A 12,702-nucleotide genomic window follows, 5' to 3' on the forward strand; every position below is an offset into this window, starting at 1 on the left:
TTAAATTTAACTTAATTAAAATAAAATGAAATGAAAGCTTCAGTTTTTCAGTTGCACTAGCTACAGTTCAAGTGCTCAGCAGCCACATGGGGCAGAGGCTACCATACTGAATATGAATAGTGTGGGTATAAAACATTTCCATCATCATAGAAAGTTCTATTGGACAGTGCTGGAAATGAAAGAGACTGAGGCAGAAAGTCCAGTTGGAGACCATTATTATTACTGTAGCTTAGGGGGAAAGTAATAAAGTCATCACTCATGGGAGGGACCACAGCGAGGCTGGTTAGGAGGGGCAGGAGGAAAGCTGTCTTTAAAGAAGTCATCACATGATAAAGATAAAACACATGATTCCTTATTGTTTTTTTTTTTTTTTTTAGTCATCTCTAGACTTTGTGCAGCTCCATTATGTCTTTCTTGATTTCATAGGAACCCTATTGGTTGATTTTCATGCATTAGCAGGACACTTCTGATGATGAGAAGCTCCTATTTACAAGTGGCAGATGCAGTTTGGTGTGGAGAAGGTGGTGCATTTCAGAAAGAAGTTATCAAAGTACACTGATGGGAATGACCTTTCAGCTGAGACACAGTGCAAGAGGGGGTCTCTGTTGCTGACTCCTGAGGGCATCAGTGTGACGGGTCTTTGCACATGGTGTGATCAATAACATGCTAAGTTCTACCCATAATCTTGAAGCTAAGTGTCTGCTTAGAAAACAATTCCCTGATGCTTCTTGACATCAGACAAAATATTTAGGTGGGTGGACTATGGGTCTGAAGTTCCTAGGGTTTCATTTTCTTTTTCTACAAACGTGATTCTGGGCATCTGGCTTCACTACCAACAAATTATTTTCATCTGTGTAGCCCACACTTGGGGCCCACACAAATAGCATCAGCATAATCTGGGAACATGTTAGAAATGCAAATTCTCAGGTCCCACCTAGCAAGACCTAATTAATCAGAAACTCTGCGGATGGGCCAGCAGTTGGTTTAAGAAACCTCCAGGTGATTCTGCTACACAATGAAGTGTGAGGACTGCTGTAAATGTAGCCAACTATTTATTTATCATTTATTTCGTTAGTCTTCCCATGCTCAATTTGGGGGCATTGTTAAAAACAGGCACTTTTACTGTCTCTCTCTCCTTCAAAAATAAATAAGCTCAAAAAAAAAAAGTTAAAAAGGGGGCACTTGGGTGGCTCAGTCGATTAAGCGTCCCACTTTGGCTCAGGTCATGATTTCACAGTTCATGAGTTCAAGCCCACATCGGGCTCTGGGCTGACCGCTCAGAGCCTGGAGCCTGCTTCAAGTTCTGTGTCTCCCTCTCTCACTGCCCCTCCCCCGCTCATTCTCTCTCCCTCTCTCTCTCTCTCTCTCTCTCTCTACCCCCCTTCAAAAACAAATAAACATTTTTAAAAATGTTTTTTAAAAAACAGGCACTTTTGGGATACCTGAGTGGCTCAGTCGGTTGAATGTCCGACTTTCACTCAGGTTATGATCTCACAGTTCACAAGTTTGGGTCCCACATGGGGCTAGCTGCTGTCAGTACAGGGTCTGCTTTGGATGCTCTGCCCCTCTCTCTGCTCCTGCCCGCTTGTACTCTCTCTCTGTCTCAAAAAATAAATACACATTAAAAAACAAAAAAGGCACATTTGACCTAGCCCCTGCATCCCTCAAACTACCCCTGTCTATCAACCATCTGTTGATTCATTTACATAATATGCTGAAAGTATTTTAAAGGCCAATAATCAAAAACTTAACTGCAACCCAAATTTCTGACTATTAACCTGATTGATAGATGTGAAATCCTGAACCTTAGTTTAGTTGCAAGAATATCTTTCGCCTCATACTGTCATCTTTCCTATATTCTCTATAATCATGGTAAGGTAATATCCACTTCCAAAATTTCAAATAAGCATTTGTAATTTCATCAGAAACAACAGCCCTTTGCCCGTTACCACCTCCATTTTTATAGGGAATGTATTTGGGATATAGCAAAGGCACAAGCGGGGTGCACTGCTTTTAGTATCCTTCAGTTATGCTGTCTGGTGGCTGGGGATGAAGAGCCTTGGGGACTGGGTCGACAGCCATCAAAAGCATACACAACTACCTTCGATGCGACCAGTGGGGTGTGTTGGAGAGAAACTCATGGTCAGGGTGAGGATGTTGGAGAAGGCTTCACAGGGGGGCACTGATACATCAATAGGAGTTGAGAGAAAGAGAAGGGAGCCATGGCAGGTGGGAGTGGGGGCGCAGTCCCAAAGAACAAAATGAACAGAGCGGTGAGGTCTGAAAGAGGAAGGCGCGCCTGGGCAGTGGGGCCGCAGGAGGAGACAGACGGTGGTAGCGAGAGGATCAGGCTGCAGCTCAGTTCTGGGGCTTCTGGCAACTCGGACCAAAGAGTTTGAAAGGCTCCGATTGCAAATCGCATGCATCGCCCCCTGTCCTTGCGGTTCGGCGGCCTTTCATCAAGCAGAGAAGATACCTCTGAGAGATAAGCTCTCAGGGATACCGTCATTCATTCATGCCACAAACACTGAGCGCCCGCGACGCGCCGGGCCCTGCCGGCCACTGACGCAGCCCCCGCCCCGGGACTTCGGAGGGCAACCGGGGCTGGTGCCCCGCACCCGGACGCCCGCGCCCGGCTCCACCCTGCAGCCCCCGGCCCCGGGCGGCTCTCTGCCACGGCTCCACCTGGGTCTCCCGGCGGGGACGCGGGAGCGGACGCTGAGGTCCGACGCAGCTGCGGCCTGGCTGGCGGCGCTGTAGACGCGGACGCCGGCCGTTCCCGAGCCGTTGCGGCCGAACCCGAGGGCGTTCTGGCGGGCGGGGCACCAGAGAGGGGGGCGAGGAAGGAGAGCTAGGGCAGCTACGGTGCGGAGCCCCGAGCGGGGGCTCCTGGGGCCAGGGAAGCCCTTTAATCTGTGCCACCCAGGCCTCCACTTGCTTTGGGGTTTGACTGCTCTTGATTGGGGGCCCTCTTGATGCCAGCCCTCGTGCCCGGCACGCCGCACACAGTAATTCACTTAAATCACGCGACGACCTTGTCAGGTCAGAAGACACACAAGGAAAACTGAGGCTATAATAAGGTCACCCAGGTCTCCAACCCTAGCTCTCTGCCATCATTAGCCTGGCTCCTCCCACGGAAGGACACTCTCCAGCCCAGGTCTCTTGCTCTGCTCCCTGCCCTTTAACCCTCTGAAGTTTACTCAGTCCCTGTCACCGTCTCTAACTATGCCTTGTATTCCTGCTTGGCCCCTTTGCAGTTTTACACTTGACTCGATTACTGTGTTAGTGTGTAACGCATCATTCACCGGACCTATTCCTTTTTGTAAATTGTCACCCCCGTAAGGGCGGGGAATTTCATCTCGTTCATTAACTGCTGTGTTATCCGTGCCTAAACAATGTGGTAGATGCAGTAAGCGCTCAATAAATTTGTGTTGAACGATTGGATGATTGCCCTGCTGTTACTGTAAACTCCATGTAGGCAGCATGTTTGCGGATCCCCATTAATCGGAAGTGCCCCGCACCTAGGAGGCATTCAGTACAGATTTGTTGAAGGAGTGAGTGAATGGATTGCCTCCTGAATCTTTACCCTTTCAGTCACTCTCACCTCACCATCCCAATTTGTTGGGTAATTATATGAATTCTGTAGGATTCCATCATCCATTCATCTCCTTGATTTTCCACTCCCACTTGCCATTTCATTTCAGTGACATTTTTGCTCTCATTTCCTCCTTCAGCCTTCATTCTTTCTTGGAAAGCTCCCTAACCTGCAGGTTGTCTTGGGACATTTTCAAGCAGCATGTCCTCCTAGGCAAGAGAATCCAGGCTAAGCCACACTGAATCCCCCCAAGAAAGGCTTTCCACAAATCATCCACGACTCTGGTTTTTGTTTTCTTTGAGGAGAACTAAGGATCCTGCACCACCTCCTAAGTGAGATCATGCTCATTATTCATAATTTGTTCAATAAATATTTATGAGGTACCTATTATGTTCTAGGCACTGTGCTAGATGCTGTGACAAGATAAGCAAAATCTAAGCACTCCAAGGGAAGCATAACACCAAAGAGAATAATCATGCGAAGTGTTGAGAAGTGTCCTGGACTGGATCTAGTTATTTCTAAGAGAGATTGGAACAAACTTTAACAAAGGAATAGGATGGTAACAGTGGGGGGTAGGTATGGGGTTATAATACCTTGCCCATTCACACTTTATTATCTTGTTCAGCTTTACAAATGACCCCGTTAGGTGGGAACGTAAGGCAGGAATTTTTTTTTTGCAGAAACTGGAACTAGGGTCAAGAAAGGTCAATTGACTTGCCTAATGCGACACTTCCATAAAACAGTGTAATCTTTGCCTTGTTACTCCTTAATCTGAGAGGAGTGAATCAAATGCTTAAAATCATCTTCGCTGGAAGCTCTTCAGAGCAGGGCTCGGTTTCAAATCCTCAGAGTAATGATTTCAGAAATCCTTCTCAAAGGGAGATACTGGAGACTTTTCCTGAATCAGAACTGCCTGGGGCATATTGTAAAGATGCGCTTTCTTGGCGCCTTCACCGACCCTATACTCTTAGACTCCCTGTGCGTCCTGGGACTCTGCATTTTTAAGCACCCGAAATGATTCTTCTGCACATAAAAGTTTAAGAACCACTAAGAGAGTGGAAAAACCTCAGCCTCATGCAGGGCTAATATTTGCTTTGGGGACAGTTTTCGTCATAATTCCGAAGAATAAGCCATATGTCCTTGAACGGATGCAATACAACGGCTTTCTGGCCAGAACCTACCTTTTTAAATGTATTTCTTGGAAATTAAGGGTTCCACTGAGCAGATGCTCGGCTGTTGGTGACTACCCGCAGTTCAAAGATCTTTCGGTTCTTTTCCCGACACCCTATTAGTCACTGTCGCTCTCCAGCACCGAGCCAGGCATTCGCCCCGGTGACCACGGTGGGGCGCACGCGGCATGTGTTGCCCACTTATCCCTCCTTCCCGAGTCCGCCTTCGCGCCCTTAAGAACAGTCCCTGAGAGTTCCTGCCTCTGGTCGCCAGCTGTTGCTCTTTTCTCGCGAGAAGTACTCCTCCCATCCTCTCCCGTCGTCAACCCCCTCCCGTGGGCGGGTTCCATATTGGGTAAAATCTCGACTCGCTGAGAGTCCCGGGAGCTGTTCTCGCGAGATTACGGCCAGAGGCTCCTGTACGCTGGCTCTGGAACCGCGACCACTGGAACCTCAGCGGGCGCTGCAGCTGGAGCGGTACTCCCGCGGCGCAGTCTAGAGTCGGCCCGGTGGGGGAGAGGGTGCAGGGGGAGCGTGGTGGTCGCAGCCTCGAGCCCCGGAGCGTGCCCTTGCCCTCAGCCGGGCTCGCTCCCCGTCGCTGAGGCGCTTCCAGCAGCTGCGGCTGACAGGGGCCGCGCGGGCGCGGGACTCGGCGGGGTCGCGTCTGCCGCACCTGCGCCGCCTGCCAGCGCCGGGTCCCCGCCCGGCCAGGCGGGCGACGAGGGCCGGGGAGCCGGTGCGGGCGCAGGCGGGGCCCCTTAGGGCCACCTCCTAGCCCCGCGGCCGCCGCTGGAAGATGTCTCAGGAGAGGCCCACGTTCTACCGGCAGGAGCTGAACAAGACAATCTGGGAGGTGCCGGAGCGTTACCAGAACCTGTCCCCGGTGGGCTCCGGTGCCTATGGCTCCGTGTGGTGAGTGTCACCCGGCCTGGGGCTGCGGTGGGGCTGGGTGGCCCTCAATGCCCCAGAGCCAGGCCTGCCCCCACAGCTCAGCGATGCACCAAGCGGCAGGAATTTTCCTTGGGGGAGGGCATCGCTGCCCTTCGACCCTTGTCCTGCACTCCCTGTACCCCTTGCACCCCTCACTCTGCACCCCCAGGTAGGTGGTCAGTTGTGTGCAAGATGCAGGTCTTCGGCGGGCGGTGGTGCGGGAGCTCGGCCCTGGCTCGCACCCTGCGCCTGTCGGCTGGGGGTGGGGGGTGGGGTTCTGTTCCGGGGGCTGGCCTGGAGGCGGGGGTGTCTCTTCGGGGGTCTCCCTGCCCGCATGGAGCAGAAAGACCCTCTCCGGAGGTGCTCCCGCTTTGGGCGCCGAGCGTGCCCTCTAAGCAGACAAGCCCTGGGAGCTGCGGGGAGAAGCAGAAGGGCAAAGCTCGACCGGGAGAGCGCGGTCGTCTGAACAAAACTGACGACGAAGGGCGTTCTGTCCCGGCTTCTTTTGCAAACCTCTTTCGAAATCTCCTTTTGAGAAGCATTCTTTTTGAATTCGCACTTGAATCAGCAGCGACCCATAGAGCCCGAAATACCGACTTTATCTCGGCGAGCCCAGTGCCAGCTTGAGTGGTGTGTTTCCGATTCGGCTGAAAGCGTATTTCCTTTTCGCAGAGTGGGGGTGGGTGGTAGTGCCTGCAAGAATACTGCAGCTTGAGAAACTGGCGGCCTCACTGATTAGTCACATACCGCTGCTCATTTAGGTATTGTTTTGACAAAACAGTTTTCTCCTTTGGAGCAAGTGAGATTCAGATCCGTTGGACGCGCTCGAGATCAAAAAGTTGTTGACAATGCGGGGAGGTATTGTAAATGTTGTTTTTTTAATTGCAAGACATCTTGCGAATAACCGTTTTCAAAGTCCCTTAGAGAGTTTGCAGGGAACTTGTCTCCATTTGTAGCGTGAGGTACACCATGGTTTTCAGAAGGATATGGAATGTAACCCAGAGGAAGGAAGAGACACATCTCAGCTTTCATTCACATTGTGTGTGTTTTAAATGAAATTGATGTAACACTTCTGGATCCGAAATGTTTCACTAACTTAGGTTTTATACCCTGTAGTTTAGATTTGCTGTGTCTTGAGAGCTGCTGATCTGAGAGTAATTCATGTATTCATGCGCATGCATCATTTGAAAAGGGCCTTTATAAAATTATTATTTTTTTTTGTTTTGGAACAAACTCCAGGCGTTTGGACGTGTTAATCTTTGTAATTCCTGTGTTTCTTAAAGTCACATTATGAATTTCCTGTTTGGTAGAATCTTCTGGGTAATTGAGATTGTGCAACTGTGTCAAGCAACAGATCATATTGCATTTTCTAGTTCAAGCTGCTTGAGTTAAGTTGCTGATGGTACCATGCTTGACATCTTTCCCCATTTTTATAGTGCGACAGTTTACATTTTAAGGGAACTTGCAACATTTTACTACATATACACATATGTGTGTGTGTGTGTTTTTGCTCATTTTCAAAGATGTATTTGGATTGTGGCTCCTTTAATAGCTGATTATTTTACCTCTATTTTTCATTCTTGAATTGACACGTTAATTTTTATAGTACCAAGTTTTTGTTTCCAATGATGCCTAAACTTTAATGGAATGGTAAAGCAGAATATCTTAACTATGGGGAGTTTAGTGAACTTCAAAAGAACTGCTTGCAGTTTTCCTGTTGTTGGTATGAACAGCTTTGCACTGGAACTAGAGATCCAGATTTACAGTAAAGTGTCATTAAAATGACCTTTACATTTCTTTAGTACTATACTTTCTGGCTTACAGAAGCCTGCAGTTTCTGACACTTTGAAGTACTTTGTTAAACAGATTTTTAAAAATAGGTAATACATGCACATTGTATAAAAGGATATTTCCTTTCTTGTTCTCCAGCCATGCTATTCCTTTCCTCAGAGACCTCCACTGTTAAGTTTCTTAAGTGTTTTTACAGGGGGGCAGAGCTTGTTCATTGTTTTTTAGTAGTATTTCCCCAAGGGATTGGAAGTGTAGCCTATGGTATATTGGTGGAGGAATATACATCTGATACTATGTGACAATTGACTGTAAATAAATGTAACTGATTTTGGATTGAAAATATCAAAATTTGGATTTGCAAGTAAGTGTTCTCTCATTCAGAGTTACTTGAAGAGTTTCTTTCAATTAGCAGTTTTTCGGGTGTTGCAGAAAACATTTTTTTTTCTTCTTTAATTTCTTTTAGTATCCTTTCTGGAGCCTGTGTTATTTTTCACTACCTTCATCCTTTGGGAGCAGATTTGACTTTAGGGAATAACAAAATCAAACTGAATCCAAATAAGAGAGTTTGTACTCACGTCTGGTGAAAAAGATTAGGCATTCAAGTTGATGATACTGTTTTAGGTCAAATAGGAGTTGTAACTGTAAAGTAATGACAGAATTTCTTGTGTGACTCGTAGAACTGGATCTGAAGTCTGTTCCAAAAAAGAATCTCTGAAAGTGTTTTAAGGAATGCAGCCTCACTAAACTATGTGTCAGTTTCCTAATTTGATTGCTCTGAAGTGTGATACGCTTTGATGTATAAGTTAAAAAGTTTTCTTATATTAAGCCTATTTTCATTATTTTAATTTGTACTAAGTATATAGTAAAAAAGCAAGTAGCAGCCTGTATGATAACCAACTGTGAATCAAAGATCAAGGAATCAGACTAGAAACTGAGAGTTGATAAGGTTTTATAGATATGCCTTTCCTTTTTAGGGGGTAAAGGGAACTAAACCAAGTCTTGAAGTTTTAAGGAACTTTGTGCATTGTCAGTGAGGGGAAATGAAGCAAAATCGTTTAAGAATACATTGTTGCGAAGCATTGATTTTCTGGTTTGGAGACAGAAGGGGGGACTCTTTGTGGTGAGTTTAAGGAAATATAAACAGGAACTTAAATGCCTTTCCTCTGGGTATGGTTTTTCCAGACCTTTGCTGTTGATTAGAGGAGGTGGAGCACTGGCAGCCATAAAATAGGCGAGAGTTGAGAATTACTCTTAAGTCATATTCAGTTGTTTATTCAACAATATTGGATACTAACTACGGATTAGGTAACGGGCTAGGTTTCTTGAGATAGAGCCCTGAACAAGACAGAACGAGGTAATCCATTCCCTCGGATAGCTTATAGCCTAATGCGAATAAGAACTACATTGTATGGATTGCTTACTATGTTCTAGGCATTTTGCTTTGTGGTTTATATTTATCATCAGTATATAAAGCACATACAAGATTTTTAGTAAGAGGATGGCAAAATTTACTAAGATATCAAATCCAACTTCCTAAATGCTTTGTGGAACAAGATTGTATATACATAAATATGATAAAAATAAACAAAGCTAACTTTTAGTGTTACTAGCCATTCACCATTTTTAATCTTCTTTTTTCTTTTAGGATGAGCCAGGGCACAAATAAATGAATATACATCATTGTTGACTATGCAAAGATGACTTTCTTGACTCCTGATCAGTAAGGGGGGCATGCTGTTTATTTTTCTAGTGGTGATAATAGGCCCATGCTGATCTTTCTTCCCGTTTGCTTTTGTTTGTAACCAAAAGCAAGGTGATTGGCTGCATGTTGCCAGTACCAACCAATAAATATTTAAAGATAGTGGCAAACATTTATATTATTTATATATAAAGACTTTTAAGAAAGAATTCAGTCAAGTTTGTTATAAAGTCATATTTTATTTACTGAATCCTTTTTTTTTTTTTTTTTTAACTGATGCTTTTCTGTTGTCTCCCATTTTTAAATAAGAGTATTCTGAATCTCTGGCTTTTCAGTTCCACCAGTTTAATTTCTTGATACTGAAGAGTACTCTGTTTTTGATTTCCCTCTAGCTCAGCTTCAGAGGTGATCTGTGTGTTGACTTTGGCCTTTCATGGGCAACAGTGCACATGGCATTGAGCCCCTGAGGCTTAGGATCCAAAGGTGGAAAAATTCACTGGGCTAGATCACTCTCACTTTAGTATAAATTGACATTTGTATGGGATTTTACACTATAAAGTATTTTCACTCAGAGCATTATCGTTCAGTCTTCACCTGCTCTCTGAAGTCTGGTGTTATTAACCTAGTTATATAGGTGAAGAACGAGATTCATCCGTTGAAGGAAATGGCTTGCTTGCCAGTGGTACCTTGGATTTGGTTCTAGGGTTTCGACACTTTAGAAGTCGTCTTTCCTCTCCATGTAAGCTGCTGAGGTTGTGTGATGACATCTTCTCTTGTGCTGTTTGTCCTTCCCTCTTCTTTTGTGAAGAAGGGTTGCTGAGTCACTTGCAATAGAGCTGTGACTGTACAGCTCCAATCCCACCACCATCATTGCCTAGGTAATCTGACGGGTAGTGACCTAACTTATTAAAGTTACCCCTCTTCCTCAAAATTGATAGACCAAAAATGAACTCATTGCCCAGATTACATTTTTTTCCCCAAGTAATTATTAGTGCAAATAGTTATTTCCTGAATTTATGAATCCTGTTGGTTTGGAATTCTTCAATGTGCATTTTGTAAAGTTGGGACTATCTGTACATATTTGTGTTATATAACTATAGGATATTATAGAAATAGTTGCTTATCCAGGCTTTTGAAAATACATTAGATTTTTGCTTTTTACTGTGAAATTTTGTATTGGTTTGTTCCTATCTAAGAGGTATCATTACTGTAATGCTCAATAAAAACCTTATTGTAAAGTGAGTTTCTCTGACCTGGAACCTAGGAATTTCCTCTCATGGTTGCCATGTAGTTAGAAGTCACGCACATGTTTTTTCAGGACAAGAGAAACAAACAAACAAAAAACAAAAACAAAGAACTATTTAAACTTGAAAAAATTTTTTTGTAAATAAAGCTTTCAGGGATTTTCATAAATTAAGTGCATGTGTGTTAAAGATTTATAAAATTAGCTGGTTTTCCAGCATTTCCTGTTAAGAATTTATTTTTAAGAATGAGGAAAATGGTGGTCTGTAAATTCTGCACTTTTGACAAATGGGTCCTGGATTCTGAGTTGTTGGCTCCTAGGTGGAAGGTGGGGGAGAAAGAGTATAGAAGAGAGGAGTCTAGGATGACCCCTAAGTTTTGACTATGGACAAATGGATAGATTTTAGTGCCATTATCTGAACTTTGGAGTATTGTAAGGATTGTGAAAGCAAAGGGAAAGAAAGATGGGTTCCTCGAGGATAGGACTGTGTGTTATACTGATACCCTGAGCGTCTACTATGTATGGGTCGTTCTTCAGGTGTTGGAAATGGAGTATGAACAATCAGAGAAAAATTTGTGCCCATAAGAAGTTATATTCTAAGAGGGATGAAAGTAGAAGTAGATAATAAATTTAAAAAAATTTTACTATGTCAGATGGTTGGTGCTGTGGGGGAAATGAAGCAAGGTAAGGAGAGGAATTACTGGGATGGCTGTGTTGCACTTTTAAGCAGGATAGTCAGGATGGGCCTGGATGATGAAGTGACAGTTGAGCAAAGACCTGCAGGAAGTGATCTAGAACACTGGTTGGACTTGGGTGTGGAGGGAAGAACATTCCAGGCTGAAGGATCAGGAGTTGCAAAGGCTCTGAGGCAAAGGCCTCTTTCTCCAGAATAGCTAGGAGACCAGTCTGGCTAGCACTGAATGAACCAGGGGCCAAATAGTAGTAGAAGAGGGTGGAGGGGCTGCAGATGCACAGGGATCATGAAGGACCTTACTTGGCCTTTTAAGAACTTTTGTAAGAACTGTGAGCACCCATTAGAGGTGCTAATAATACTTCAGGGTAGAATGGAGGAGTCCGATGAGTTGGTGCATTGCCCCAACCCATGCGCACAACTGTCATTCCAGAAGGCTCTGAGTACCGGAGCCAGTACTTCTGTTGGGCCCTAGAAATTCAGGGTATTCCAGTCCAGCTCTTTAAATAACATGGGCTTATTTCACTTTTTCAGGTTTCTGTTGCCAAAAGGAAGGGAGCAAAGAGATTAGCTCTAGACTTCTGCTGACAAAAGAAGATTAGCCTGCTGGCAGGTTGAATGTTTTCTAACTTCTTTGGGCCTCTAGGTTTTTTCGTACTATTGGGTCATATTTTAAAAGACATTTTTACCTGCCTTCAGCATTGCAGATCTCATTTATTTTTTGTTTTATTTGGCTCTGCATCTGCTTTACATTCCTCCACCTTCCCCCAATGACTGTTACCTGTTACTAATGTTTTAGCTGTGAGGCTCCAAAGCCGTCTCTGTTAACTTGAATAAATTGAAATAGATCGATTAATTTGAATGGATGGAAAGATCCTGCATGTATGTGACCTTACAAAACCCCATAGGATTTATTGTCTTCCTGGCCTTTATAGATACAGGCTTCTCTCCTCTTTCACGGGAGCTATCCCCCTTTTACTGCTCTATCATCTAGTTGCGGAAAATAAGTGTTCCTAAACACAGATTCCCATGGCAACATAACAAAAAGGTAATAGAACAAATGTTTATTTTGTCTGGCTGCTGTCTGAGTAACTTTAGACCCCGAACACGTTGGCTCCTGTTACTTTGAATGATGTTGTTACAGACTTCCTTGTTTTCCTCAAAACCTCTAGGCCTTGGTGGTATTGTCACTGTGCCTGTGACATGAAGGAAGGTATGTGAGTATGTGTGTTTTACTGTCAGTCTGCCCACAAGTATGCATTGGTTGCTTTTGCAGGCTTATGGTCCAGAGTGTAGGCATCACACAACACACAAGCATGCCACAAAAAAAAAAAAAAAAAGGCAAAAAAGCATACCAACTGTCCCCTTTGTTTTCTTGAATTCATTAATTCAATATTGGCAGTGCTAAGCACTGTGTTAGGTGTTGTGTTTATAAAGATTAAAAAAAAAAAACTGAAAAAGCAGGAAGGGTGCCTGCTTTTGAACATATCAGTCTAAAAGGGACACGTTTACAATGGTTCCTCAGAAATTGCTTTGGATGTCCTCTGTAGCTGTTCTATTCTGCATTCTTTCACTTAAGTTGCC

At 44.5% G+C, this 12,702-nt stretch overlaps 2 protein-coding genes across 7 annotated transcripts in view; one reads left to right on the top strand and one right to left on the bottom strand.

Moving 5' to 3' along the window:
* SLC26A8 (solute carrier family 26 member 8) overlaps nt 1–2,794 on the bottom strand; it is an 83,822-nt gene extending 81,028 nt beyond the window's left edge. The window contains exon 1 of the mRNA XM_043592968.1: nt 2,686–2,794. The gene's annotated coding sequence lies outside the window, so the exon portion shown is untranslated. The remainder of the gene's footprint in view (nt 1–2,685) is intronic.
* A 2,355-nt stretch (nt 2,795–5,149) lies between these two features.
* The window catches only part of MAPK14 (mitogen-activated protein kinase 14), a 74,757-nt gene continuing 67,204 nt past the window's right edge, over nt 5,150–12,702 (top strand). For 2 of the 6 annotated variants that reach the window (XM_043592974.1, XM_043592972.1), the window contains exon 1: nt 5,150–5,676. In XM_043592974.1, the coding sequence (XP_043448909.1) occupies nt 5,561–5,676 (116 nt within the window). In that variant the 5' untranslated portion in view covers nt 5,150–5,560. The remainder of the gene's footprint in view (nt 5,677–12,702) is intronic. The other 4 variants (XR_006299135.1, XM_043592973.1, XM_043592971.1 and 1 more) reach the window with 3 other exon arrangements.

The sequence above is a fragment of the Prionailurus bengalensis genome, chromosome B2 (genome assembly GCF_016509475.1).
Source record: "Prionailurus bengalensis isolate Pbe53 chromosome B2, Fcat_Pben_1.1_paternal_pri, whole genome shotgun sequence".
NCBI lineage: Eukaryota > Metazoa > Chordata > Mammalia > Carnivora > Felidae > Prionailurus > Prionailurus bengalensis.